The 26,980-nt window shown below is 44.8% G+C and overlaps 1 protein-coding gene and 1 non-coding gene across 6 annotated transcripts in view; one reads left to right on the forward strand and one right to left on the reverse strand.

Annotated features, from left to right (window-relative positions):
• Window positions 1–26,980, forward strand: part of HHAT (hedgehog acyltransferase) — a 365,640-nt gene that overhangs the window by 18,924 nt on the left and 319,736 nt on the right. For all 5 annotated transcript variants that reach the window (XR_011467202.1, XM_070384727.1, XM_070384728.1 and 2 more), the window contains exon 3: window positions 13,640–13,707. Coding sequence is in view for 4 of the 5 variants with exons in the window: in XM_070384727.1 (XP_070240828.1) it covers window positions 13,640–13,707 (68 nt within the window). In the remaining variant the exon portion in view is untranslated. The remainder of the gene's footprint in view (window positions 1–13,639; window positions 13,708–26,980) is intronic.
• On the reverse strand, window positions 26,323–26,440 carry LOC138991315 (U5 spliceosomal RNA). The gene has a single exon (XR_011467338.1). It is a non-coding gene; the product is annotated as a U5 spliceosomal RNA (small nuclear RNA).

The raw sequence follows: 26,980 nt of genomic DNA on the forward strand, positions 1-26,980 counted from the left end.
TAAGTCACTTCAGTTGTGTCCAACTCTGTGACCCTATGGACAGCAGCCCACCAGGCTCCTCTGTCCATGGGATTTTTCTAGGCAAGAATACTGGAGTGGGTCACCATTTCCTTCTCCTTTCGCTAAGGAGTCTGGACTTTATCTTGAAGGTAGGAGAGTTTGCTGAAAGTAATTGTGCTTACTGAAAATGGCAAAGGTGGGTTTGGGGCAGCATGGTTGGCAGTGCTGAGCTCTGGGTGTCTGCCTCCACATGGATCCCTGGGATTGGTTTGCATCGGCGGGATCAGCCTCGCTCCCATTGTACACGTGTCCCGCTCAGAGCTGTGGGCTTGGTCGCAGAGACTGGCTGTTGAAAGTAGATGAAGATGGTTGGGTCAAGGCCATCCGAATAGCTGCATTCCTCTGCTGGAGGCTCTCAGCTCTCAGGGCCCACATTCACAGAGCTCACCTGCTCTGTGTCAGGCACCCTGTTAGGTTCATTCTGTACCTGTCTTATTCCATCTTTAGGGTGGCCCTGAGATGTGGTGTATTACTTGGGAGACGGGCTTGGCTGCAGAAACACAGCCTCTGCAATGACTGTAGTCAGGGATGGTACAGTGTCTGGAGAGCACCCACGACCTTGGCTCCTTCTGCCACGTTCCCCTGCTGTCCTTGACATATGGTTCCTCTCTCATGACATGAGGTGGCTGCTCCAGCTCAAATGCCATCTTCACTTCTTTTCCCAGCAGGAAGCATGGAAGGGATGGGGAGGACCGATCCTCTTTTCCAGAGCATAACCCTGAAATTTCCCTTTATCGTGTTCATCCAGGTACTGTTCCCTAGATCCCAGCTCTGTGGACACATCAACTGTGAGGGAAGCTAGTAAATGTAATCTTTGGTTGGGAGGCCATTTCCCCCCTCCCCCCGCCCCCCAGTGGAACTGAAGGATTCTATTATAGAAGAGGAAAGAAAGAATGGGTGTTAGCAGTTAGTCATCAGGCTTCTCCATAAATGGGGTGTCTTTGTTATCTGTTGTTACATAACAGATCGCCCTGAAGCTTTGTGATTTAAAACAACCACCGCCGTTTGCTATCACTCACTATTCTGTGAGGTTTTTTCCCCTTTTAAATAGACTGTTTTTTTAGAGCAGTTTTAGGTTCACAGCAAAATTGGGCAGGAAATACACAGAGCTTCTACGGACTTGGTGTCCCAGACAAGCACAGCCCCCCTAACTACCAGCGTCCTGCACCAGATTTGTTACAGGTAACAACCTGCGTTGATATATCATTATCGCCCGAAGTCTATAGTTTACTGCAGGGTTCATTCTTGGTGTTATTCATTCTGTGAATTTTGAGAAATGTAAGTTACGTGTTTGCATCATTATATCAATAATATACAGAGGAGTTTCACTGCCCTAAAAATCTTCTGTGCTCTGTCTGTTCATCCCTCCCTCCTCTTTAACCACTGGCAACCACTTATCCTTTTACCATCTTCATAGTTTCACCTATTTTCATTAAAAAAAAATTTTTTTTTTTTTGCCACACCATGCAGCTTGCGGGATCCTAGTTCCCTGACCAGGGATCAGAACCTGGGTCCCCTGCAAAGTCTTAACCACTGGCCTGCCAGGGAATTCCCCAATTTGACCTATTTCAAAACATCATATAGTTGGAATCTGAAATTGTGTCTTTCACTTAATATGCATTTAAGTTCCTCCTTGACTTTTCACAGCTTGAGAGCTTATTTCTTTTTAGTGATGAACAGTATTCCATTGTCTGAGTATAGTTGATGAACAATATTCCATTGTCTGAATACTCATTCACTGATTTAAAGGCATCTTGTGGCCTCCTAATTTTGGCAGTTCTGAATAAAGCTGCTGTTAAATCCGTATGAAGGTGTTTGTATGGACATTACAACACCCATTACTCCCTTTGGGTAAATACCGAGGAGCAGTGGCTGAATTGTACGTTAAGAGTATGTTTATTTTTTATAAGAAACTGCCAGTTTTCTTTCAAAGTAGCTATATATCATTTTGCATTCTCACCAAAAACGGGTTCCTGTTGTTCCACATCCTTGTAAGCATTTGGTGTTGTTAATGTTTTAGATTTCGGCCATTGTGGTGTGTGTGTAGTGATATCTCATGATTGTTTTAATTTGCATTTTCCTGACGATGTGTACTGTGGAGCATATCTTCATATGCTTCTGTATAGTCCTTTGGTGAGCTGTCAGGTCAGGACTTCTACCCATCTTAAAATCAAATTGTTCATTTTCTTATTGTTGATTTTCAGCAGTTTTTTAATATCTTTTAGATAATAATCCTTTATCAGATATCTCTTTTGCAGGTATTTTCTCCCAGTCTGTGGCTTATCTTCTCATTCCCTTGACTGTGTCTTTCACAGAGCAAAAGTTTTTAACTTTAATGAGCCCAACTTACCAAGTTTTCCTTTCATGGATTATGGTGTTGTATCTAAAAAGTGTATCTATGGTGTTTTATCTAAAAAGTCATTGCATACTCTGATACTATCCTTTAGGTGCTTGTAATTTTGTGTTTTACATTTAGATCTATGCTATCCGTTTGTGATACCCACTTGTGTGTGTCTGGATTCTTTTTTGTACGTGGATGTTCATTTGTTCCAGCACCACTTGCTGAAGAGACACTCCATTGTATTACCTTGGCTCATTTGTCACAAAGACTGGCTGAGCAGACTTATGTGGGTCTGTTTCTGGGCAGTCTATTCTGTTGCGTGGATCTCTTTGTTCTTTTACCAATACCAAACTGTCTTGCGTATCATAGCTTTATAGTAAAGTCTTGAGGTTGGATTCTATTGGTCATTCAATTTTATTTTTCTCTTTCAATATCATGTTGTATATTCTAAGTCTTTTGCCTCTCTGTGTAAACTTTAGAATCTGTACCAAGAAGACACCAAGTTTGCTGGTATCTACAAAATAACTTGCTAGAATTTTGATTTGGATTGCATTGGCTATATGTAGGTCAAGTATGGCAGAACAGACACCTAGACAGTATTGAGTCTTTCTACCCATGAGCATGCAATACATATATCTCTATTTATTTTGTTATTTGACTTCATTTGTCAGAGTTTTGTTATTTTCCTCATCTAAGACACATATTTTGTTACTTAAATATCACATTTTTGAGGGTGCTGTTTTTAATTTCAGATTTTGTTCATTGCTGATATATAGTAAAGTGATTGACTTTTGTATATTAACCTTGAATCCTACAACTGTGTTACAATTGCTTATTAGTTCCAGAAGTTTTTAGGTGGATTCTTTGTTTTTTCTAGATAGACAATCATGTTAACTGCATACAAAGACAATTTTATTTCTTCTTGACATTCTGCTTACCTTCTATTTCATGTTCTTCTCCTTATTGCATTAGCAAGATTTCCAGTACAGTGGTGAGAAGGAACAGCCTTACCTTTTTCCTGATCTGAGCAGGAAAGCTTCTAGCTACTCACCATTAAGTATGATGTTAGTAGGTTTTTGTAAATTTCTTTACCCAGTTAAGAAGGGTCCTCTCTTAGTTCTAGTTTGCTTGGAGTTTTAAGTCCTAAATGGATATTGCATTTTTTTTCCAGTGCTTTTTGTGCATCTACTGATATGATCATGTGGTTTTTCTTCAGCCTGTTGTGATGGACTGCATAGACTGATTTTCATGTCCTGTGAGACTTTGTTTTTAATAAATCTGGATTGGACCTAGCTGGACAGCTCTTCTGCTTTGTGTGTTGTTTGCTGGGCTGCAGTCATCTGGTGGCTGAGCTAGGCTGAAACGTCCAAGAAGACTCACTCACATGATTGGGTATCAGTCAAGAGCTCCGCTGGAGGCTGTACAGTTCTCTGTACATGGTTCTCCACATGGCTTTCAAGAAGGAGCATTGCATATGTATAAAACCAGAAGCTGCAGATCTCTTAGAATACAACCTAGAAAGTTGTATATGTCACTTCTGCCTCATTTATTGGTCAAAGGAAATCTTAGGGCCAGTTTGGATTCAAGCAGAAAAAAGAGATGGCTTTTTATGGCTGGAGCCATAGACCGGGAGAGAAGGGATTGATGGTGGTCATCTTTAGGAGCCTCTACCACAACGAGTATTACAGTTCTTTACGCAAACAGGGATACCAAAGTTGAAAAATATCACTTGTCCAAGGCCACACATCTGAAAAATGATGGAACAGGTTTGTCCAACACTAGACCCAATGTTTTATTCTGTTCTGCCACTCATGTTTGTTGATAATTTAATTTCCTAAAGTGGCTTGCATTACAGGGGAAGCTCTTTTATCCATTGTGTGGTAAAACTTCAAACCTTAAGATTTCAACTCACTGGAATAAAACTTTTCCTTTCTCTGTGGTGAAAGGTACTGGGACGGAGGTGGGAGAGGACCCTTCTGTGGAGGGTACAAAACTATTCTGCACCTCGGTTGATCCAGAGGCTGTCATCCTGTTTGACTTCTTACTGACCACACCCTAGCCTGGGGCTTCTTTTATCTTTCATGCTTTTGTCTTTTAATGTCAGTGCCAAAGTGTTTGGCCACTCCCAAGAAACGTCTTCTTCCTCTAATGCCTTTGCCAGAAACCAGATGCCCCTGCCAAAGTGTGTTCAGTGGTGCGATGTTGAGTCTTCTTGGCTCCGTGTCTTACTGTCTAATTCAGGAAAAAGTGCTGCTTAACCCACATTATGGAAATAGGTCCACTGGGAAAACTCGTCTTCTATGAAATTTTTTGCAGTGTTTGTCTCTGAAGCAAATACAGGGCCTAGAACATACTAAAAGCTCAAAGCTTATTTGTTAAGTGAAATGCCACCAGGGGGCATTTGCATGGCTGACTTCTCTGGGCACAGAGGTGGTGTCTAATTTACTAATTTCTTCCTCATCAGCAGTAGCAGGGTTGTCCAACTATGAGGGACAGCAGACTGATTTTAACAGCCCTAGTCAAATGGGATCTCTTGGTAAATCCACAGCAGGGACTGAGCAGAACACACACATACCTCCTTCCTCCCAACTCTACCAAAAGTCTGCTTAGGGCATCTCAAGGTCAAATGCAAGTGCCTGGGGGTGCTGGTGGTTGGGGAGGTGGTGATGATCTGTGCGGGGTGACCTCTCCCCTGGTATTCTGGAGAATGGGGGCTCGTCCAGACCTGCTGCATTACATTCGTGTCTTATGGTTTAGAATATGTAGAAATTACTTTTATGTCTCTCTGATTGTGCTTAATTTGAGGAAAGCTACAGTGAGCCACGCACTAACCTTGAAAGAATGAATGCCTCTGCCTAAGAGAGGGCCCTGAAGTTTTGCTGTCCGTATCAGCTTAATGCAGTTCTTGAGATGAAAACAGTTGAGTTCTCATCAGAGAAAAACCATTGGTGATAGGAGATCACCTGGAAAGGCATCTGGAAGGGAAAGTCTTAGCCTGCTATTTCAATTTACTACCGATTGGTTTATACTCAAATTTTCTATTTCTTCTTGTGCCCCTTTTTTGACATTTTGTAGCTTTCTAGAGATCTGTGCATTTTATGGAGGTTTTCAACTTGATTAGTATATAGTGGTTTATAACACTCATTAAATTTTTGTTTGTTTCTCTAGTTGGCTTTTATCTCTTTATATATTTTATTTATTTGCATCTTCTCCTTCACTCCATCCCTCCCTTCCTCTCTTGTTCTTCTCCTCCTCCTATTTTGTTTTCCTTTGATCACTTGTGTTAGAGATCTTATTAGTCTTTTCAGCTTTGGCTTTGTTAGGTTTGTTAATTCTTTCTTTTTGTTCTCCAGCCCACTGATTTCTGCCCTTATCTGATTATTCCCTTCCTTATTGTTTCTTTGGATTTGCTCTGCTCCTTCTCATTTCAACTTCATGAGTTGAATGCTTGTTTATTTTCTGAGAAATCTGTTTGTACTCTTGTGTCTGATTGTTTTTCTCAGAAGGATTTCCAGAAGAGGAATTATAGAGTCAAACTACATGAAAAAGATTTTAAGGTTCTTGATAGATATACCCAGATTGTTCCCCAGGAATTCTTTGTCAGTTAACACTCTTTCTGTTGGAGAATGTCTATCTTATTGTAGTCTCAGCCTTTATTCTTCAGTCCATCTCACATGTATTTGATATATGGTATGAAGTGAAGAGTTGAATTATTTATTTTCCCACCCAGATAACTGAACACTATAAACTACGTCTTTCTTTACTGAATTTTAATGCAATCTTGAGCATGTACTAAATTCTTATATCTATTAAATTCTTTTATGTATACACACACACATACATGCACACACACAATTTGGGGGCTGTCTTTTCCGGGGGCTGTCTCTTCTGTTTCATTGATTTTTCAATCAGTTCTTACATCAGTACTGTGCTGTTTTAATTATTTTTGCTTTTTGAATGTCTGAGTATCTGGTGGAGTAAGTTACCACTCTTTTTTCTTTATTTCCATTCTTTTCTTAGCTATTCTTACTGGTTTATTCTTCGAGATACGTGTTTGAAATTGTCAAGTTTGAAAAAAATGTCATTAGGGTTTTAATTAGATTACAGTAAACCTAGAAATTAATTTTTAAGTAATTAAAAATCTTATAATATTGTGTCTTTTCATCAAGGAGTATGGTATTTTTTTCCCAAGGTTTCTCTTATTTCCCTTAGTAAAAGTTCATGGTGTCTTCATAATAGGGCCTGTTAAAATTCCTGTTAAGATTGTTTCTAAGTCTTTTTTTCCTTTTGTAATTGGGATGTTTTCTAGTTGTATTTTCTGTAATTTCTAGCTGATTATGTCTGGTCTGTAGTAAAGGTGTTTGTTTTGGTTTCTCTATTTTATGTTATAATTATTTAATTCTCTTAGTGTTTGACATTTATCATTTGCTTCTCCTGGTTTTTGTATTTAGATAATATCATCCATACGTATTGATAATGGGTCTGCTTCATCTGGGCTTCCCTGATGGCTCAGTTGATAAAGAATCTGCCTGCAATGCAGGAGACCCTGATTTGATTCCTGGGTTGGGAAGATCCACTGGAGAAGGAATAGGCTACCCACTCCAGTATTCTGGCCTGGAGAACTCCATAGTCCATGGGGTCGCAAAGAGTCTGACACCACTGAGCAACTTTCACTTTTTGCTTCATCTGTTATTACTTAACCAGGACTACTAGAACAATGTGGTAGTTGGAAAAGAATGCTATCCTTATTTTAATCCTTACTTTAATGGAAATCCCTGTATTGCTTTACTGTTAGTGATAACTGAATAAGCTTTGCTCTGGGGGGAAAAATCATGTTAAGCTATACTTCTAGCTCCCTTTTACTAAAATTTTAAGATAAGCAATATATGTTGAATTTTATCCATTTTTTAAAGTATCTATTCAGATGATCACATAGTTTTCCTTTCTCAACCTATTGATATCACTTAAAGATTTTTCCAGTATGGTTTATATGGATTCCTACAACAAACCTACTGTGACTAGGGTATTCTTAAATACACTGCTTGTTTCCTTGTTTAAAAAATATTAATAATTTTGAAATGAGATTAGTTGGCCTACAGTTTTGTTGTTTCATCTGCAGATTTCAATATCAGCATTTTGTTAACTTTCTGAAATGAATGAGGAAGCTCCCCCTCTCATAATATGGGACAGCTTAAACAGTATCAGATTTTGATGTTATTCGCTTGTAAATTTGTCTAGCCATGAAGTCTCTTTTTAAGTAGATTCATTAAAAACTTTTCAGTATCTTTCAGGATTCTTGGTATATTTAGGTTTTCTTCTCAAGTCGGTGGCATTAATATTTTTCAATTTCATTGACGTTTTCAAATGTACTAACATATGATTATATATCATATTCTTAGAATGTTTGGAATCTCACGTGTCTCATTTCTCCTGTTTTAGGAAATTTACTAAGGTTTTGTCTATTTGATAGGTTGATTCTCTTTTTGAAGAACAAGCTCTTGGATTTATTCATAAATTCTACCATTTTTCTGTTATCGGTGATTACTTTCTCATGAATAGCAGCTATCTTAGGTCATTTGGCTTTATAGAGCCCAGACTCACCTCTCATGGGATAGCTGTCTTCCTGAAAAGCTGCAGTTAGAGACATTTTATAAAAGGAACTGTGCTTTTTATTGAGTTATTTCACAGATATTTTATTTTCATTTCTTTAATCTTCAGGGACAAGCAATTAACGTTTTTCCAGATAAACTCTGTGATACCAGGGAGCCCTGATATTTAAGCAAATATGGAGCAAATTATTTGAATTACTGCCTCCAGTTTCTTTTCTTTCTTTTATATATATGTGTGGTAGGTGGTCTTAAATTGGGATGCAAATGTAGTCGAGCGTATTCATGTTGGGGCTTTAGTTTGTTCCTTTTGCACGCCTGTTCTTATCACTTGTCACTAATCCCAGCTTATGAGAAAAGGATACAGCAGCTCATTTATAGATGAATTTTTTCATGTTGTTCATTTAACACACGGACCTCTCATGAAGGATGGGCTTTGCCAATCTGGAAGTAATTTTTGCCACTTACTTTTGTGATTAGAGGAGTTTGGTTGCAAGATGGCTGGTTAGTTATCTGGGGCCCAGTTCAGGATGGGGATGAAGGCTACCAATCCTGTGTTTGAACAGGTGGCCTTGCCCTTGGAACCAGGGAGCTCGCTGCTCATGGAGAGGGCTGCTAGGGGCCTTGCAGTTAGTACAGCCTTGTGGAAGGACCCAAGCGCCTAGGCCCTGCAGGGGGCAAGCCTGTCTAGATAGCCAGCAAGGACAGTGGGTGTCATGACACAGCTGAGGCTCCGAACGTGCAGCCTGGTGGGGCTGCATTTATCCTTGATCTTTGTTTTCTATGTGGCTTCCCTGGTGGCTCAGTGGTAAAAGAATCTGCCTGCAATGCAGGAGACCCAGGTTCGATCCCTCGGTTGGGAAGATCTTCTGAAGATCTTGCATGGCAACCCACTCCAATATTCTTGCCTGGAGAATCCCATGGACAGAGGAGCCTGGTGGGCTACAGTCCATGGTGGTCACAAAGAGTCGGACACGACTGGGCAGCTAACATTTTCCTATGTTACTCGTGGCCAGGGTCGTAGCAGATCGCTGACTCCCTGCCTTCCTCCTGGATTCTGGGTCTCCTGGCCCACTCCTTCCTCTCAGGCTTACACCAGTGTTTTCTTCCTCAGCTGATACTGTGGGGAGGGGCTCGTGGGGGCCTGCAGAGAGTCTGCTTTCTTAGTGCCTGAGATAAACCTCTCAGTGATTCTGGACAGGGCGGGGCTGGAGGGCTTTTGAAGGCACCCCTCAGGGTTAGACTCCACAGCGTCTCACTCCTCCAGCCCCCTGCTTCCTCAGCCGTTGCTCCGTGTTGGATCAAACACAAGGACATAGCTTATGCATTGCTCTTTGCTGGAGCGTCTCCATCTCGGGCGGGGGCTTCTGCCTCTCCGGGAAGCCCTACGGATTCCCATGCAAATGGTGTGCCTGGTGCCTGTCTGGATAGACCCCAGAATTCCTCAGGAGCTGTAGATGAGCTGCTCCGTCTGTAATGGAGGTTTGAGGGTCATTTTTGTCCTGTGTTGCTTTGCACTCTATTTACATATATGATACATGTTTACTTGGGCTATTTTTAAACCACTTGTTTTGTTCCCTGAGCGGGAACTGGAAGAGAGGAGAGGAGGCCCTTGGAGCATCTCATGGGAAAACCAGCACCTCGTCTCTTGCCTGTGGTCACGTCCGTGTGCACATTTGAGAGCTGCTTACTGTTAAATTCTCTTATCTTTAGAAGCCCATCTTTTCTGCTCCCTCTCCACTCTCATTCACTACCACAGTCTTCTAAAGCCACCAGCTTCCTAGAGAAAGAAAGAATCCCTAGGAGCTGATTGGAATTCCTCAAATGCTAGAAGCCTTTGAAGGACAGATAAGCCACAATCGGGTGTGCTAGTCTCTAGCAGTGGCTGGTGTCAGATGAGGGTGTGTATTTCCCTGCCTTTTACAACAATTAGAGAGTGCAGTCTCTAATTACCCCTGCTCCACCCCAGAATTGATTTCCCATCACCCAGTTGACGGTAAAAGGGGTAGTTTAGTTAGAGGCTTTAAGTGAACAGTTTACACTGGCCCTTAAAATGCAGATCTTCTCAGCAGGTGGAATGGGGCTTCCGTGGATCCTTTTGTTGGGGGTGGTTGGTGGCGGAGGGCTGGGGGAGAATCAACAGCAGACTTAATATTGAGCGCTCATCTGTCGAAACTGCTTCATTTCTATGCTCTCAGGCAGTTCTGTACAGCACTGAACTTTGGGAAATGGAACCAGGGCGTCTAGAAGAAAGGGCTGGCTCTGCTCACAGTCAGGCCTGTGTGGTGTGGAGAAAAATCGCTCAGCCAAAGAAAGCTGGTTTCTGTTTGCAGTGTACTTTTGCTTAAAAGTGTGTGAAAGGGTTAGTTGCTCAGTTGTGTCTGACTCTTTGCGATCCCATGGACTGTAACCCGCCAGGCTCCTCTATCCATGGAATTCTCCAGGCAAGAATACTGGAGCAGGTTGCTGTGCCCTCCTCCAGAAGATCTTCCCAACCCAAGGATTGAACCCAGGTCGCCTACATTGCAGGCAGATTCTTTAGCATCTGAGCCACTAGGGAAGCCCTGAAGAGTGTGTGAGTTACGATGAAATCACTTGCCCAGTGCGTGAGGATGTGGAGGTCCCTCACCCAAGAAGGTAGAATCAGAGAAGTTCTAAGGGCCGTCACTGTTTTCCAGAAAGAGCTCCAGCTGCAGCTTGTCAGCTTCCATCCTCCTATGTCAGCTGAATTCTATAGCAATGCATTTCAGCTGAATCAAGACAGTCTGGAGACAGTGATCACCAAAGTATCACGGATGGATTTACGTTGTAAGGTATGTCATACAGTGTTTGTTTCTGTTGAGAAATCAGACAAGGGTGACTATAGGGTAAGGGAGTTAGAGAAGGAGAGGTTCAGAAAAAGAACTAGACCAGTACTTTGTAGGAACTGATCACCTTTAATGAGGCGAGAAGGGGCAGCAGTCAGATTTGTGAATACTAATCAGTATTAGAGCTGCTGCACTAACCCAAGAAAAGAGTGAGTATATATAGGCATATATGAGGAACTCTGCTGTCTTAAGGGGGCCTTCTTCTCCAAGGTGGTTCGGGGTAGTTATCTCTTAAACGGCTGGGGCAAGGAATTCTGGAGATGGGCCAGAGGCTGGACCGGCTGGGAGCTGGGCGTAATCAACCTTAATGTCCATTTTTTTCTTTGGGTGAGAGAGTTCTTTGTTTTTCATAGAATGGTGGGGAGGACCCGGAGGGGAGTTTTAACTCCAGGCTATTTTGAGTCTCGTTTCCTTCAGTGACTGGTAGGAATTCTCCAAAAGCTGAGGATTTTGGTCTAGGACGATACTGTCGTGGCCTAGCCACAGGAGAGCTCCTGGGATGTGGCTGCTTCAGATTGAGATGTGCTTTAAGGATAATGTGTCCATGGAGTTTTGAAGAATTAGGAAGAAAAAGGAATATGTGTAATTGTTTAGCGTTGATTCCATGTTGAAATAATGTTTGGATATATTGGGATAAATAAGATATATTGAAATTAATTTCACCTTAAATTTTTGTCTTTTTTTTTCTTTTTACGGTGTGGTTACTAAAAACGTTAAAATTATAAATATGTCTCACGTAGTATTTCAGTTGGACAGTGGCAGGACAGGGTTTCATCTTGATTGTCCTGTCCGCATACGATTCCTTTTTTCCCCACTAGAGGGCGATGTGTCCTAACCGGGGGGCGTCTGGTGCTTCGCACGGACACTTCAAGGCTTTGGAATGTACCCTTCAGTTCAGTTCAGTTCAGTCGCTCAGTCGTGCCGACTCTTTGCGACCCCATGAATCACAGCACGCCAGGCCTCCCTGTCCATCACCAACTCCCAGAGTTCACCCAGACTCACGTCCATCAAGTCAGTGAATGTACCCTTAGGAGATAAGAACTCCAGTTTTTCGCTTTGTTTCAATTCTGCGTAATTCTGATGTTTCTGGAGGTTGCACTTTGTAGGAAAGCGAAACCAAACGAGAAGAGACAAGAAAGCAGAGGGGCTTTCCTCCTTCTTATTGATAGCGTTCAGAGGGATCTGCTGCTGTATTGGGTTGTCGCAGCTTGCTGGCGGATCTGGGTTTTCTTGGGACTTGAGTCTGTGTACACCACCACACACATATATGTACCCAGTGTGGCACGTGTGCAACTGTAACAGAAAGGACCGGGGTAACCACACACTGCCACGCCACCTCCCGCACCTCGCGGAATTCAGTGTGAGTTGTCCTAGAGGCGGGGCCTGTGGGTCCCTGGGCCCAGTGCTCGTGCGCCTCCCTTTTCTGTCTCCCTGGAGGCAGTGTTGCCTGCCGTTGGAGGCTGGAGCTGCTGTTCGCTTCGAGTGTGTGTGTACATCTGCCCTTTGACCCTACTCCTAAACAAGCATCATTTCAGGGAAGTCAGGTTTCCCTTGATCTTTCTTGGTTCTCCCTTGTGCTCGTCTGTGTTTTTTGTTTGTTGGTCTGATAAGAACTGGATTTTTTTTTTTTTCTTGTCTGTGTAGTCTGTGCCATTTTGGTCGATCTCAGCCATCTCTGGAGGCTTCATCACTGCCCTTATACCGAGGACTTTTCTAAGTCTTTCCCTCCAGCTGAGGCACTCTTTTGAGCTCCTCCATGCCCATCCAGCTGCCTATTAGATATCACGTGTGTGTTTGTGTGTGTGTGTGTGTGTGTGTGGTAGTTGCTCAGTCGTGTCTGATTCTGTGACCCATGGATTGTAGCCCACCAGGCTCCTCTGTCCCTGGGATTCTTCAGTGAAGAGTACTGGAGTGGGTTACCATTCCCTTCTCCAAGGGGATCTTTCAACCCAGGGGTCGAACCCAGGTCTTCTGCCCTGCAGGCAGACCCTTTACCATCTGAGCCACCAGGGAAGCCCACATAGACACCCAGAGAGATCAGTCACTTAGACACCCCAAATCCAGCCCCGTAGCTGAATACCCTTACCTCCCATGTCATGGCATTCATCAGCGTCACTGTAATTTCTTACTACTTGTTTGTCTCTCTTACCCAGGATAAGGTAAGTCCCAGGAGGGCAATAGCCATGCCGGTCATGTTCTGCTTCCTTCCTACTATTTCACACTGTGCCTGGTTATTGTTCATTTTTAAACGTTATTTGAATGAAAGTTTTAAAATATTTTTTGTTTTAAACAAATTGTATTGTTCACTTATAAGCATATGTATTGCTGCTGCTAAGTCACTTCAGTCGTGTCCGATATGTGTTACCATCATATAATTCCATCAGTGATCTTGTTAGCATTATGCGACAGGCTGTGATCACCATCATTTTGTGCCGCGGTCTGTTCAAAACCTTTTTTTCACCATTTGTGCAAGTGAGGCGTTTGCTCTCCTCCCTCCTGTGGTCCCCTGTACCGGGAACTTCCACTCTCGATCCCTCTCCTTTTGTGACCCTTACGGCAAGTTAAAGGGCCGTTGCCATCAGCCCCTCGTTTTTCCAGGAACCGAGGTCACAGAAATGAAGGAGTGTGACACGTCTCCATGCCTGTAGCTCAGTCCAGAGGCAGCTTTTCCAGGCTGTATGCCAGTTTCTTTTAGTGCTTCTCCTAATAAACCAACCCAGTTTTATTTAGATTTGTTGACTAACAGATCCTGTTTTTCTTGTCAGAACATGAAGAGGAACTGGACCGAGAATTTGACCTGGAGACTGGCACTTTATTCAGAGGATTAAAGAAGGTACAAAGTGGATCAGTGATAAAACCTTTTGTTTTCAAACCTGATCTCAATATTTGGCATCACTTTTGTGTTTGGTGCTGGCCCAGGCATGGTACTCAGCAGCGACTGGAAATTAAATACCTTTCTTGTTGAAAAAGGTATGAGCACACGATGTGGAGTGTGGGCATTCCGCACGCTCTGTCTTTATGTTGTCGCATGTTCTCCCAGAATACTAGACATGTGGATCAGTAACCTTAGCAGTTTGTGCAAATTTCCCTTTTGTAAAGATCAGAAAGTTCCTTTCTGATCTAGGCATACAGTAAGTCCCCTACATATGACCCTTCAAGCTGCAAACTTCGAAGATGCCAGCTTGTGTTGGCATGTCCAATCACGCAAGTTAGTGCACATGTCTGTAAGAATCCTGTAAGATTAAAAAAATGTTTTCTCTATTTGTGTTTGTTTTTTAATATATTATTTGTGTGAAAAGTATTATAAACCTATTATAATGCAGTAGTGTATAGCCGGTTGTGTGTTAGTGCCCAGGCTAGCTTTGTTGGGCTTGTGAACAAATTGTATTCATGTGCACACTCTCGGAATGGAACTTGTTCGCGTGTAGGGGCCTGCACACTCCCTGTGCCAACTGTGGGCAACTACAGACCTGCTTCCTTCCCGCCTCTAGTGGCCCTGGCCATCCTGCAGGGCGTGCTGGGCATCGCCCACCCCTCTGGCCCCTGGTTTCATGGCAGCAGTGGGCTGGCTCACTTCGCCTCCTCTGCAGCTCACTGTGCCTGCTTAGACAGCAGGCAGGGTGGCTGCCGTTGCTTTCCTAGAGGTGACAGGTAGCGCTTCTGCTGGTGGCGAGGCAAGCAAGAGTCAACATCATCAACCTTCTGGTTCCAGCTGGTCTGAGGTCTCTGTGCTTGCGGGCAGCACGCAGTTACCTTCTTCCACCCGGTGGGGGTTTCAGTATCTGCAAAACAGCTAGAAAGATACGGCTCAGACTATCTATAGACTTTGTGAAGAAACAGGAGGTCCTTGACTTTGCCTAGTGGGTAAACTATGATTGTTTTGCTTTGTTTGACTTTCCTTTGTTTTTTTTTTGCATTTTTCTCACGTCTTTGATTAGACTTATTCTCTGGCTAAAGCTTTCCTACATACAAGAGGCAGGTGGAGGACGTGGGATGCAGGGAGGGGTCTGTCCTGGGAAGGCCCCACAGGGTCCTGCTCCGGTTACAGTGGGAGCTAGTCCTCGTGAGCATCTTGAATCCACTCTTTAGAAATATGCTGCTTTTGGGTTTCTTGCAACAGAAAAAAATGGTGACATTTTTTTCTTCCTTAAATTTTAGAGTCATCATTCAGACATTTCAGATAATAACAAATTGTTTGCCGGGGGCACAAATAAGTAAACTCATTTTAGACTAAGAGACTTTTCCTATGAGAAGCTGAAGGAGGATCAGGCCCCACGGATTTCACTGTTGCATGCTCAGCCCCCCTGGGTGTCGCTGTTGGTATCCCTGGACAAAGGGCCCTTGTCTGCACTGACTTCCCAGCTCCCGCCACTCCCGCCACTCCGTCACATTCAGCTGCTTGACTTCCTGCCCAGGCTTTAGAGTCCTGGGGACGTGACCTCTTCGTGGATTCTTTGTGACAGGCCCCTGTGATGGGCATGGTCAGTGGGTGTCAGTGTTCAGACCGACTCTGCCTTTGGGGAAATGTGCGCAAGGCACAGAGAAAAGCTTCAAGTTCAGTCCAGCCGCTCAGTCGAGTCCGACTCTCTGTGACCCCCATGGACCGCGGCACGCCAGGCCTCCCTGTCCATTGCCAACTCCCGGAGCTTGCTCAAACTCGTGTCCATCAAGTTGGTGATGCCATCCAACCGTCTCATCCTCTATTGTTCCCTTCTCCTCCTGCCCTCAATCTTTTCCAGCATCAGGGTCTTTTCCAATGAGTCGGTTCTTTGCACCAGGTGGCCAAAGTATTGGAGTTCTAGCTTTTCAATGAACCTAAAAAGTTCCAAGGTTCCAAAGTTCTATTCTGAAAGGTCTCTGTCCCTCTGTCCGGCTGGCCATCCGTCTGTCTGTTCATTTGATGCTGTTGAGCCCCTCTTAGCCTCGTATTTCTGTCTCATTACCCTGCATAGGGGGTGGGTAGTTTGGGGTCCTAGAATGTAGAGGGAAAGTGATGAGTCAGGGTGGGTCATCAACAGACAAAGGAAATTGATTCCATGTGCTTGGTGAAGACCATGAAATAGACCCAGGGTCATATGTAGCAATAGGAGGTCCACTGGTGTCTGCTAAAAGTCTCATTTCAGCTAAAATAAAGGCCCACTTGGCTCTGAGTATTTCCTTTGGAGGTTATGGGAGGGGACAGGCAAATGCTATTCTGATCCAAATTCTAATAAAAAGACAGTAGTAGGTGTGAGTAGAAATGGTGAACTTTGGGAGTTTTCATGTCCTTTAAGTATCGCCAGACCTCAGCACTGCTGGCATCCACTGTTGTAGGTGGTGGTCAGGGCAGGCGCTGGGGAGCTGTTCTGTAACTTGTAGGGTGTTGAGCCGCATCCCTGGATTCTGGATGCCCAGAGTCCCTGCTGCTCCAAGTCATGACAGTTGCTAGTGGCTTCAGGCATTGCCACATGTCCCCTGAGGACAAAACTGCCTTTGTTTGCGAACAGCCAGCCGCGGTAACAGTGAAGGGCTCTGTCATGCTGATTCGGCCCTTTCTTCCCTTTTCTCCTCCTGCTTCCTCCTCTGGCTTGGGCCTCACCTCTTCCCTTTCAGGTCCGCACTCTTGCTTCACATCTGAGCTCCGGTGTCTCCTGTCCTGGAATTTTTACCTGGACCTCTAAACTGGGCTTCATGCTCATAGTTCCTGGCACTTCTCTGCCTCAGTTTGTATCACCTTCCACAAATGCTGCTTTTAATGAATGTGTTTCTGTGCACAAGCCCATACAGAGTGCTGGGGACACAGCAGTGAGCTAGACAGACAAGGCTCCGGTCCCAGGGTCTCCTACTGGGGACAGACCGACCGTAAGTAAAGAAATAACATGACAGCCACAGATTGAGCTAAATGATATGAAGGAAATGAGCAGGGTGATGTGTACTAATGCCTTGGATCGCATCTTGTGCACTATTGTGATAAGTATATTTGTACAACTTTTGTCTTGTATTATCTATCCTCTGCCAGACTGTGAGTCCCACAGGGCAGGGCTGGGATTTAATCAGTCCTGTATCTTCAGTACCTGGAACAGAGTTGGTGAGTATTTTATTGAATTTAACTGAAGGAACAAGTGAGGAACACCGTGCCAGAATGCACCCTTGGAGTAAAATGCGTCAGTCCTGAGGGCACCTAGACAGACGCGTAGGTAAACGCTAGGTGGGACAGTGTTGACAGTCAGAACAGGGGGGCACCCCTGCGGGCACAGGCAGCCCCCCTCCGCCCCCCGCTTCTGGGAGAGGAGGGCGACCTTCAGCTGAGTGCCTCAGAACTGGTGGGCTTGGCAAGGTCCCCAGTAGCGAAGACGTTCTTCCAGAGGAAGAACTGTGGTTGGAAAGGGGATGAGTGTGTTAGGGTGATGGTGACTCAAAGCGGAGCTTTGGGACAGTGAAATGGTGTTGGGCCTGACCACAGTCCCCCCAGTTGTTGCTTAATGGTAGAGTCTGGAGGATTGATTGTAGCCCAAACCAGGAATACCACTGGGTTTATTCCATCAGAGTAAAGCTGCTTGCTTTCGCCAAGAGGCCAGGGGCAGTGGCTGCAGCTCTCAAGGACTGTTGAGATTCCATATGCTGTGGTGTGTGCCTCCTGTTTTGTGACGTCTCTCCTTCCAGGCTTGGCAGTGCCTGCCTGCACGGGCTCCAGTGGCTTCCTGGAGCGGTCGTATGCAGGAGCCTGTGTGTGGTCAGGGAGGAGTTGAGCTCAACGCCTTTCCAGTTCTGGCCATCTGTCTTGGTGTTTGCTGGTTCCTTTCTCGCCGCCACCACCCCCCTCCCCACCCACACCTAACATTCTTGCTCGATGGCCAAGAATGTAAAGAAGACGTTTTAGTGGCTGTGTTTCTTGCTTGATATCTCCAGATAGTAGGCTCTGAATCAACTGATCATTCGTGAATGAAGCTCTGTGTTGGACTGTGTTGTCGTGAATTTTTTCCCCTTTATATTTATTTCTGATTCAAGATAGTTGGCATAATGGAAAGAGCACAGGTTTGGGGTTGGATGGACTTGAGTCTAAACTGCAGTTTGCTCCATTTTGGAAAATCATTTACCCCATTTGAGCCTTAGTTTTCTTTTTTGGAATATGGGCATGGGAGGTCTCGTTGTAGAGAAAGATAATGGATATAAAACACCCAGCATGGGGACTTCCCTGGTGGGCTCTAAGACTCTGCTGTCAATGTAGGGGGCCCAGGTTCAATCCCTGGTTGGGGAACTAGATTCCACATGCCACATGCCACAGTGAAGATCAAATATCCTGAGTGCTACAACTAAGACCTAACAATAAAATGAAATATATGAAATATATATATATATATATATATATATATATATAAACCCCATCCAGCATGTATGTGCTTGGTACAGAATGGACCCCAGTCCGTGCTGTGGTCATCATTTTGTCCTTCCATGGTTGATGACACCCTTGCTTTAGAGCTAGGATTTGTTGATTTCCCCCTCTCTGGCAAGGAGATAATGTTCTACAGAGGAACATTTCAGTCTAGAAGGAGTTGGTTGCTACTGAAAGGAGCTCTCCAAAGCCTGATATATTATGAAGAATTTTGCATGTAATCAATTACAATTCTTGCATGTAATCAATTACTTATTTCTTTCCCGAGGACACTCTTCCTGACAGTTCTGAAACTGGGGCCCTCTTGTAAGTCAGTTCTTTCAGAAGTAGAATTAGAGGAATTTTCAGTGCCTGCCAGAAGGTTAGAAATAAAAGACAAATCAGAGAAGGAAGCTTGACCACTAATGTCTTTGAATGTTAAGAGAGAAAAGGTTGTTTCTGAAGTAAAGATACAATTTTTAGCTACTCAAGTTTTATCCATCAAAATTTTAATATTCAGTTACTTATAAATTATATTTTGATACAAAAAAAAAAAAAAAAAAACCCCAGAAAGCTCTGTGCTGAATCATTTAACAAATATTCCTTGAGTGGCTACTGTGTAAGAGGCTTCCAGGCTGGGTACTGGGAGGCTATGACCTTCCAGGCTCTGTCTCTGTCCTCACTGGGCCTTAAATTTGGGGGGCAGTGATGCTGAGGCAGTGAGGTAAGTGATGTAACCACCCGCCGGGCATGGAGAAACAGAAGCTGCCTGCCACCCAAACGCACAGGGATCAGAGGTGAGGTATTGGGGAAAGATGGGAAAGAAGGGAATAGCAGGCATACAGACTGGATTTCAGAGAGTCAATCAGCCTGGCTGGGAGGTCACGTGTGAGAGGAAGAGATGATACAAGATAGAGGCTGGAGCATAAAGGCCATCGGGTCCCACATGTGGAGTCTGGACTGTATTCAGAAGCAGAGGATGGTTACTAAAGGGGACGAGGGCATTGGTGTTTCTTCTGAGGCCTCTCTCAGGAGCCTTGTGCGTTCCCTGCCTTGCCTGTCTCTCCTGATCTATCCCACTCAGAGTTTGCATATTCCTGGAGTTAACATTCTGGAATGTAGATCTCAGGCATGTGTGCTAAGCTGCTTCAGTCATGTCTGACTCTTTACGACCCTGTGGTCTTAACCCTCCAGGCTCCTCTGTCCATGGGATTCTTCAGGCAAGAATACTGGAGTGGGTAGCCATACCTTCCTCCAGGGGGATCTTCCTGATCCAGGGATCGAACCTGCCACTCTTAAATCTCCTGTATTGGCAGGCGGGGTCTTTACCACTAGCCCCAATGTTGCTCAGAACCCACGCATGGCTCCCCGTTTCTTACCATGTCAAGCCCATGCTCCAAGGCTGACATTCAGCCCCTTTCCATTTGTCCACTGGCCCGGCCTTGTTCCAGCAGCCTCAGCTCCTGTGTGGTCCCTCTGAGCTTCCAAGTAACAGGAGCATCTGACATTCCCCAGGGACATCTTGATGTTCCTCCCTGTGATCTTCATGCAGACTGGTGGGCGCCTCCCTCCTGCTCGAGGAGCAGCCCGCGTGGAACCTTTCCTGATGCTGCTTCCTGGCTCGTCCCCCTGCTGGCGTGGGTTTCTCCCTCCCACGAGCTCCATTCCTACGACTCCTTCCCGAGCCGGTGTTACATATTTATTTATGTGACTGCACCGGGTCTTCGTTGCGGGGCATGTGGGTCTGTAGTTGCCGCATGTGAACCCTTGCGGGATCCAGCTCCCTGGTGAGGGATTGAACGCAGGCCGCCTGCACTGGGAGTGCAGAGTCTTAGCCGCTGGACCCCCAGGGAAGTCCCAGGAGTTACTTCTTTTAGACAAAAGAGGATCTTTCATCTCTGCCTGACACAGAGTAGGTATTCAGGAGTGGCTGTTGGAAGGTGGACATGCCTGGCTGGTTGGAGACTTGGTGTGAAGGAACACTGGTCCCTTGGCAATGCTTGCCAGGTTCCATGTGTCTAACGTCTGGCAGGTTTAGACAATGTAGGCCTTCCCTCATTTTTCCTTAAGCTGTAGCTCCTCAAAGACAATTCTGGTGTGCTGGTTATATCTCTGCCTCCCTCCATCTGATGGGGACAGATTAATAAGTGGTTTGGCTGTGTGTGTGAATTTTCAGCCTGTCCTTAGTATCAGAAAATTGGATTTTACGCAGCTTTGCCCTTTCACAGAGGGGCTACTCAGCAGAGGCAGAGTCCTGTGTCCTGTGCCAGCCCAGGAAGAGAGAGAGGGGGCTGAGGGGTCTCCAAATGGTGGGGGAAGAAGCCCATGGACTAGTGATGGGAGGAAGGGCCCCCAGCACACGTTGGGCTTGATTCCCCCTCGTCAACACAAAGAGCTCCTGCCCTTAACCTGCCAGTGCATCATTTCTTGTCTAGTCTCACCCCCACCCGCTGCTGGATGTCCTTGATGTGTCAGAGATTTGCAGCCAGGAGGGGGAAAAAGTGAGGCAGCAGCGATTTCCTGGGGAGGACAGGAAAGGGGGCTCTGCCTTGTGTACAAGTAGGGTCTGCAGTGCAGACGGAGAAACATGAGGTTTGCGTATTGGCTCAGCTGCTAAGTCCCCTGCTCAGCCCTCCTCTCTTTTTTTATATCTTCTAGCTCATGGAAAATATGATTTATTTCATTCAAAGGTTCTTGAAGGAGCCAGGAGAAGATAAGGTGAAGTTAGAACCAAGGGTTTAGCCCTGCAGAACTAAAAGATCAGGTGTGTGTGTGTGTGTGTGTGTGTGAGAGAGAGAGAGAGAGAGAGAGAGAGAGAGAGAGAGAGAGAGGTTCTCCATGAATTCTTAGTAACATCTTGAGGTGGTGATACAGATTTGGAGTGGTGAGAAATTTCTCAACCACAAACCAGTCAGTTTACGAGTAATTCTTTGCTAAGCAGCTGCTTTGCAGTAGGTTCTATGGGCTGAGGGAAGTGAGAAGCATGGTTCCTCTCCTCAGGAAGCTTATACTCCACCCAAGAACGCTAGGCTGCCGTGTTATTTTTGTAAGGATGATGTTCTGGTTGTTTAACCAAGGGCAGCAGCGTCAGTCAAGCTGCGGAGACGGCAGGTGCACACAGCAAGGACGACTGGCCCTATTTGTCTGTCCTGCCTGAAAATTAGCACTTGCTGTAACTTTACCACAGTGTTTCCATTTGTATGAGGGTCTCGGGTTGGTATGTTCCTGTGTGCTGAGTCGCTTCACTAGTGTCTGACCGTTTGCGACCCTGTGGACCGTAGCTCACCACCCTCCTCTGTCCATGGGATTCTCCAGGCAAGGATACTGGAGTGGGTTGCCCTTCTCCAGGGGATCTTCCTGACCTAGGGGTTGAACCTGTGTCTCTTACGTCTCCTGCATTGGCAGATGGGTTCTGTACCACTGGCGCCACCTGGGAAGTGTACTGGTTAGTATAGCCAAAAGTTTCTGGGAGAATTTCTAACCTTGGAATGGCCGGGAGGGTTTCCTGGAGGAGGTGGATCTGACCTGAACCTTGAACAGAAGGATCGTGTGTGTCTCAACCCAAGTCTGTCACGTTCTTTGGTTTGACTCTTTGTAGCTCCTGGTAATTGGAGGTGGGTGAATTAAAATCTCTTCCGCTCCTACAGGCTCGCTGCCAAATGATACATCGGAAGGAAAGAGTCCAGATCTGAATTCTGCCACGTGTGCAAACATTTATTTAGTGGCAGGTACAAAATCTGCCACTGAACCTGTTCTCTGTCTTAAGGTTCTCCAACAAGTACCTTGTAGGAAGGATTCATCTGAGCTTTGGCAGTTCTACTCTGTGGGCTGGAGCAGACACCCTGCTAGTCTGATGGAGGGACAGAACTTCAAAGTGAAGTGACAGAGAAGCACGGGAGTGTTAGGAGGAGGGTGAGCTAGTAAACTCTCACATGCAGCTTTAGATACCAGTATTGAAATTGTTTGAATTGTGGCCATGTCTGGAACTGAATTTCTGACTGGGACCATTCAGATGCTAGCTCAGACCTTGTGGAATGTGGATTCTGCATTTGGGCACTGTTAGCTTTAAGAACTGGGTGTTGTTTTTCAAATCCTAAAAGATGATGCCAAATGCCTCCTGAGAAATCTGTATACTGGTCAAGAAGCAACAGTTAGAACCTGACATGGAACAACGGACTAGTTCCAAATCGAGAAAGGAGCGTCAAGGTTATATATTGTCACCCTGCTTATTTAACTTATATGCAAAGTACATCATGAGAAATGCCAGGCTGGATGAAGCACAAGCTGGAATCAAGATTGCTGGGAGAAACATCAATAACCTCAGATATGCAGATGACACCACCCTTATGGATGAAAGCAAAGAGGAACTAAAGGGCCTCTTGATGAAAGTGAAAAGAGGAGAGTGAAAAAGCTGGCTTAAAATTCAGTATGCTAAAAACGAAGCTCATGGCATCTGGTCCCATCACTTCATGGCAAATAGATGGGGAAACAATGGAAACAGGGACAGCCTTTATTTTCTTGGGTTCCAGAATCACTGTAGATGGTGACTGCAGCCATGAAATTAAAAGATGCTTGCTCCTTGGAAGAAAAGCTATGAGCAACCTAGATAGCATATTAAAAAGCAGAGACATTACTTTGCTGACAAAGGTCCGTCTAGTCAAGGCTGTGGTTTTTCCAGTAGTCATGTATGGATGTAAGAGTTGGACTATAAAGAAAGCTGAGTGCTGAAAAACTGATGCTTTTGAACTGTGGTGTTGGAGAAGATTCTTGAGAGTCCCTTGAACTGCAAGGAGATCCAACCAGTCCATCCTAAAGGAAATCAGTCCTGAATATTCATTGGAAGGACTGATGCTAAATCTAAAGCTCCAATACTTTGGCTACTAGATGTGAAGAACTGACTCATTGGAAAAGACCCTGATGCTGGAAAAGATTGAAGGCAGGAGGAGAAGGGGACGACAGAGGATGAGATGGTTGGATGGCACCACCGACTTGATGGATATGAGTTTGAGTAAACTCTGGGAGTTGGTGATGGACAGGGAGGCCTGGCATGCTGCAGTCCATGGGGTCACAAAGAATCACACAACTGAGTGACTGAACTAACTCATCTTTAAGAATAGTCCCTTGGGGTAGGTGAGGTTGTTTACATAACACATCCTATGTAAGTATTCCAACAGATGGGATTCTGAGGGTAGGAGAAGCAGAGTTCAGCGTGGCTTGGAGCTGAAATCTGGGGAGAGATGTGGGGGAGTGGGGAGAAGTGGAAACACTTCTTTCTCCCAGTATATCCCCTAAAAGTGGTGCCTGTCACCATTCTTAAGAAGGTTACTACCCTTTAAAATCATGACATGACAGATGATAAGTCTGTTAAAAAAGAAATTAGAACGAGCCTCAGGATAACAGTGAGATCGTGGGCCTGTGGGAGATGTGAAGGGTGGCATCTCTGTGTGTGGAACTGACTGAAACTACTTTGAGGATCACAGTGGCTGCTGAAAAATTCAAGATAAGTGAGGATTATTCCATCATAATTTTGCTCCTGGGTTTCAAGAAGGCAGTTCTCCGGCTAACTTCAGTCACACGTGTAGACCTTTGTTAGGCAGGCAGTGGAAACCGGTTCATACCTGTCCGTCTCATGGGCCCAATGAAGTCTTTTTAGGGGCTCCTTTTCCTTTAGGAGCCACTACCACGCATGGAGTGTTACTTCCACGGATATTTTTACTGAGTCTAAGCTCAACAGAGGATGAGATGGTTGGATGGCATCACCGACTCAATGGGCATGAGTTTGGGTAAACTCTGGGAGTTAGTGATGAACATAGAGGCCTGGTGTGCTGCCTTCCATGGGGTTGCAAAGAGTTGGACACAACTGAGCTACTGAACTGAGCTGAAGCTCGCTTTGCTTGCAACACGACAGGCCAATAAATCAGATGAGGTGTTGAGGCAAGGAATACAACTTTATTCAGAAAGCTGGCAGACTGAGAAGAGGGCAGCCTAAGGTCTCCAAGTAACCATCTTATCAGCCGCTGGAGGAGGTCCTGTAAATCTCTCGGAATGGCCATCCTGGGGGAGGAAATGTGTTTCTTATTTCTTGCAGCCTTTCATAGGTGTAGAGAGGGCCAGGGTGTTGCCCTGAATAAAAGAAAGGCACTTTGGTTTAACATTCAGGCAGAGGGGCAAGGTTCCGGAGGCGCAGGCACACCATTTTGTACAGACAGGATGCTTTCAGTAAACAAAAGCAACAGGAAGTAAAGGTTAAAGTAAACACATGAAGTCAGATCTTATTCTTCCTGTAACACCGTGACATGATGGACAGAGAAACAATTTGTTTGATGTCAGGTGCCCTGAAATTCTCCAACTTGTAGATTCATACAGGGCCTTTGAAGGGGTCCTCAGGGCCATCACTGAGAGTGTGTATGTATGTGTGTGTATATATATATATATAATTATTTTTTAAAATTAACTTCATTTTTAATTGAAAGACAATTGCTTTATAGAATTATGTTGGTTTCTGCCAAACATCAACATGAATCAGCCATAGGTATACATATATCCCCTCCCTCTTGAAACCCCTGGTGTGGGGAGTGTATGATTTCCTCCCTCATGTCTCACTGCAGCTAAGATTTGAAATGTCGGACCAGTGTTACAGCTTGGTTACAGCTCTGTTTTATTGGAAAAAACATAGTACCCTTAAGGTGTGAGGGCAGGCCAACCTCAAAAAAGGAGAGGCTCAGTCTTGGCTCTTCTTTTCATATGTTTTGTCTCCTCCCCCGGAGCCTGCCCTGTGTAAATTGGTCTGGCCAGGAAGGCTGTTTGTTTCATCTGAGGTTCTCCTGGGCCAGAATCTTCTTAGGCTTTTTTTTCTTTGTCTTTTGGCCACTGCCATTTTAAACTCCTTTTTCCTATTCTAGCCGGCCCCGCCCCGCCCCGCCAATTTTTAATTAATTTTTAATTGAAAGATAATCACTTTATAGAATTGTGTTCAGTTGCTCAGTCGTGTCCGACTCTTTGTGTTGGTTTCTGCCAAACAACAACATGAAATCAGCCATAGGTATACATATGTCCCCTATAAAACCCCCTGGGTAGAAGTTCCCTGAGTCATACAGCCAATACCCCTTGGCTGTACATTTTACATATGATAATGTAAGTTTCCATGTTAACCTCTCCATATCCCCCTGTGCTTGCACTCTTGACTTTGTATAGGGTAGAGAAGTTTTAGTGTGTCTGATAGGAGTCACCAATAACTGGCAAGTCCAGACTTTACCTGGTATAACTTACGTGACTTAAACCTGTGATATTTTTAGTTTTACAGATATTTTTACAGGACTTCCCTGGTGGCTCAGATGGTAAAGCATCTGCCACTGCGGGAGACCCGGGTTTGATCCCTGGGTTGGGAAGATCCTCTGGAGAAGAAAATAGCAACCCATTCCAGTACTCTGCGATTCATGGGGTCGCAAAGAGTTGGACACGACTGAGCGACTAAACTGAATTGAACAAGTACTCTTGCCTGGAATATCCCACGGACTGAGGAACCTGGATCATGGAGTTGCCAAGTGTCAGACTCGACTGAACGACTTTACTTCACTTCTGACAAACAAAAAAAAACCCAACGGAGCCTTACCTAGTAAAGTTCACACTTAAAAATGATTAGTTCAGTTGCTCAGTCCTGTCCGACTTTTTGCAACCCCATGAATTGCAGCACACCAGGCCTCCATGTCCATCACCAACCCCCGGAGTTCACTCACCGAGAAGTGCTTAGGTATATAGTCGTCCAGCTGTCTTTCTCTAGGGTATTTTTCTGGCCCGATTAGGTTGTTATTTCCTTCTTTGGGGGAATCTTTCTGCCCCTGGGGCCCGAGAATTGAACCCTTTTCCGGGGGAATCTTTCTGCCTCTGTGGCTCGAGAATTGAACCCTTCTCTGGGTGAATCTTTCTGCCCTTGGCCCCAGAATTGAACCCGGGCCTTTCCTGCATTGTAGATAAACACTTCACCGTCTGAACCACCAGAAAATTTCCAACTACACTGACTACAATACAATATCGAAAAACCCAAATCACAATGCTGTTTTCACAAAAATAAGTCTTTTTTTTGTACCGTCAAAGATCAGCCTTGCCGAAGCAAGGCCTCCAAAAATTAGTTTTAACAACTCAAGGTTGTTTCTCTACACGGAAATCTTTAGTAAAAGCCGAAAGATTTATGCAATATGAAGAGAAACCAGAAAGTGCTGTTGGCGGGGAGCGTGCACCTCCCAGTAACTGCAACTCCTACTTCACTGATGGTGGTTCTGTATCCAAGGGTTACTTCCTGCCTAAAGTTTAAACAAGGAATTGTGTAAGCAAACTTCTCATAGTTAGAAATGTTGAGCTGAAAAAATATATTATTTTAAGCCTGAAAAGATTGTACTCTGCAGGGTACGATGGGTATGCAAATGAGAAGTCGGAGTCATCCACTTCCCTGCAGCACCTTCATCTTCATAGCTGTACCGCTGGAGCCGCCACTAGGGGGCGAAGCAGAGGTCCACGTGGCTGGGCTCTCAACCTCGTGGTGGTTCAAGCACGGAAACCGCAGATTTTCTAAATTGTGTATTGTGACTTCGAATGTGCTTCTTTTTCTTTCGCTAACCACAAGCACAGTTAAAATATAGAACCAGGAAGAACTCCCTTGTTGCCTCTTTCTAGTCATACCCATCCTGTTCTCCCTAGCCTTAACCCATGGAAGCCACTGTTTTGTTTTCCATCCCATGATTTTGTCTTTTGAGAATGT

This window comes from Bos mutus, chromosome 16 (genome assembly GCF_027580195.1).
Source record: "Bos mutus isolate GX-2022 chromosome 16, NWIPB_WYAK_1.1, whole genome shotgun sequence".
Classification (NCBI taxonomy): domain Eukaryota; kingdom Metazoa; phylum Chordata; class Mammalia; order Artiodactyla; family Bovidae; genus Bos; species Bos mutus.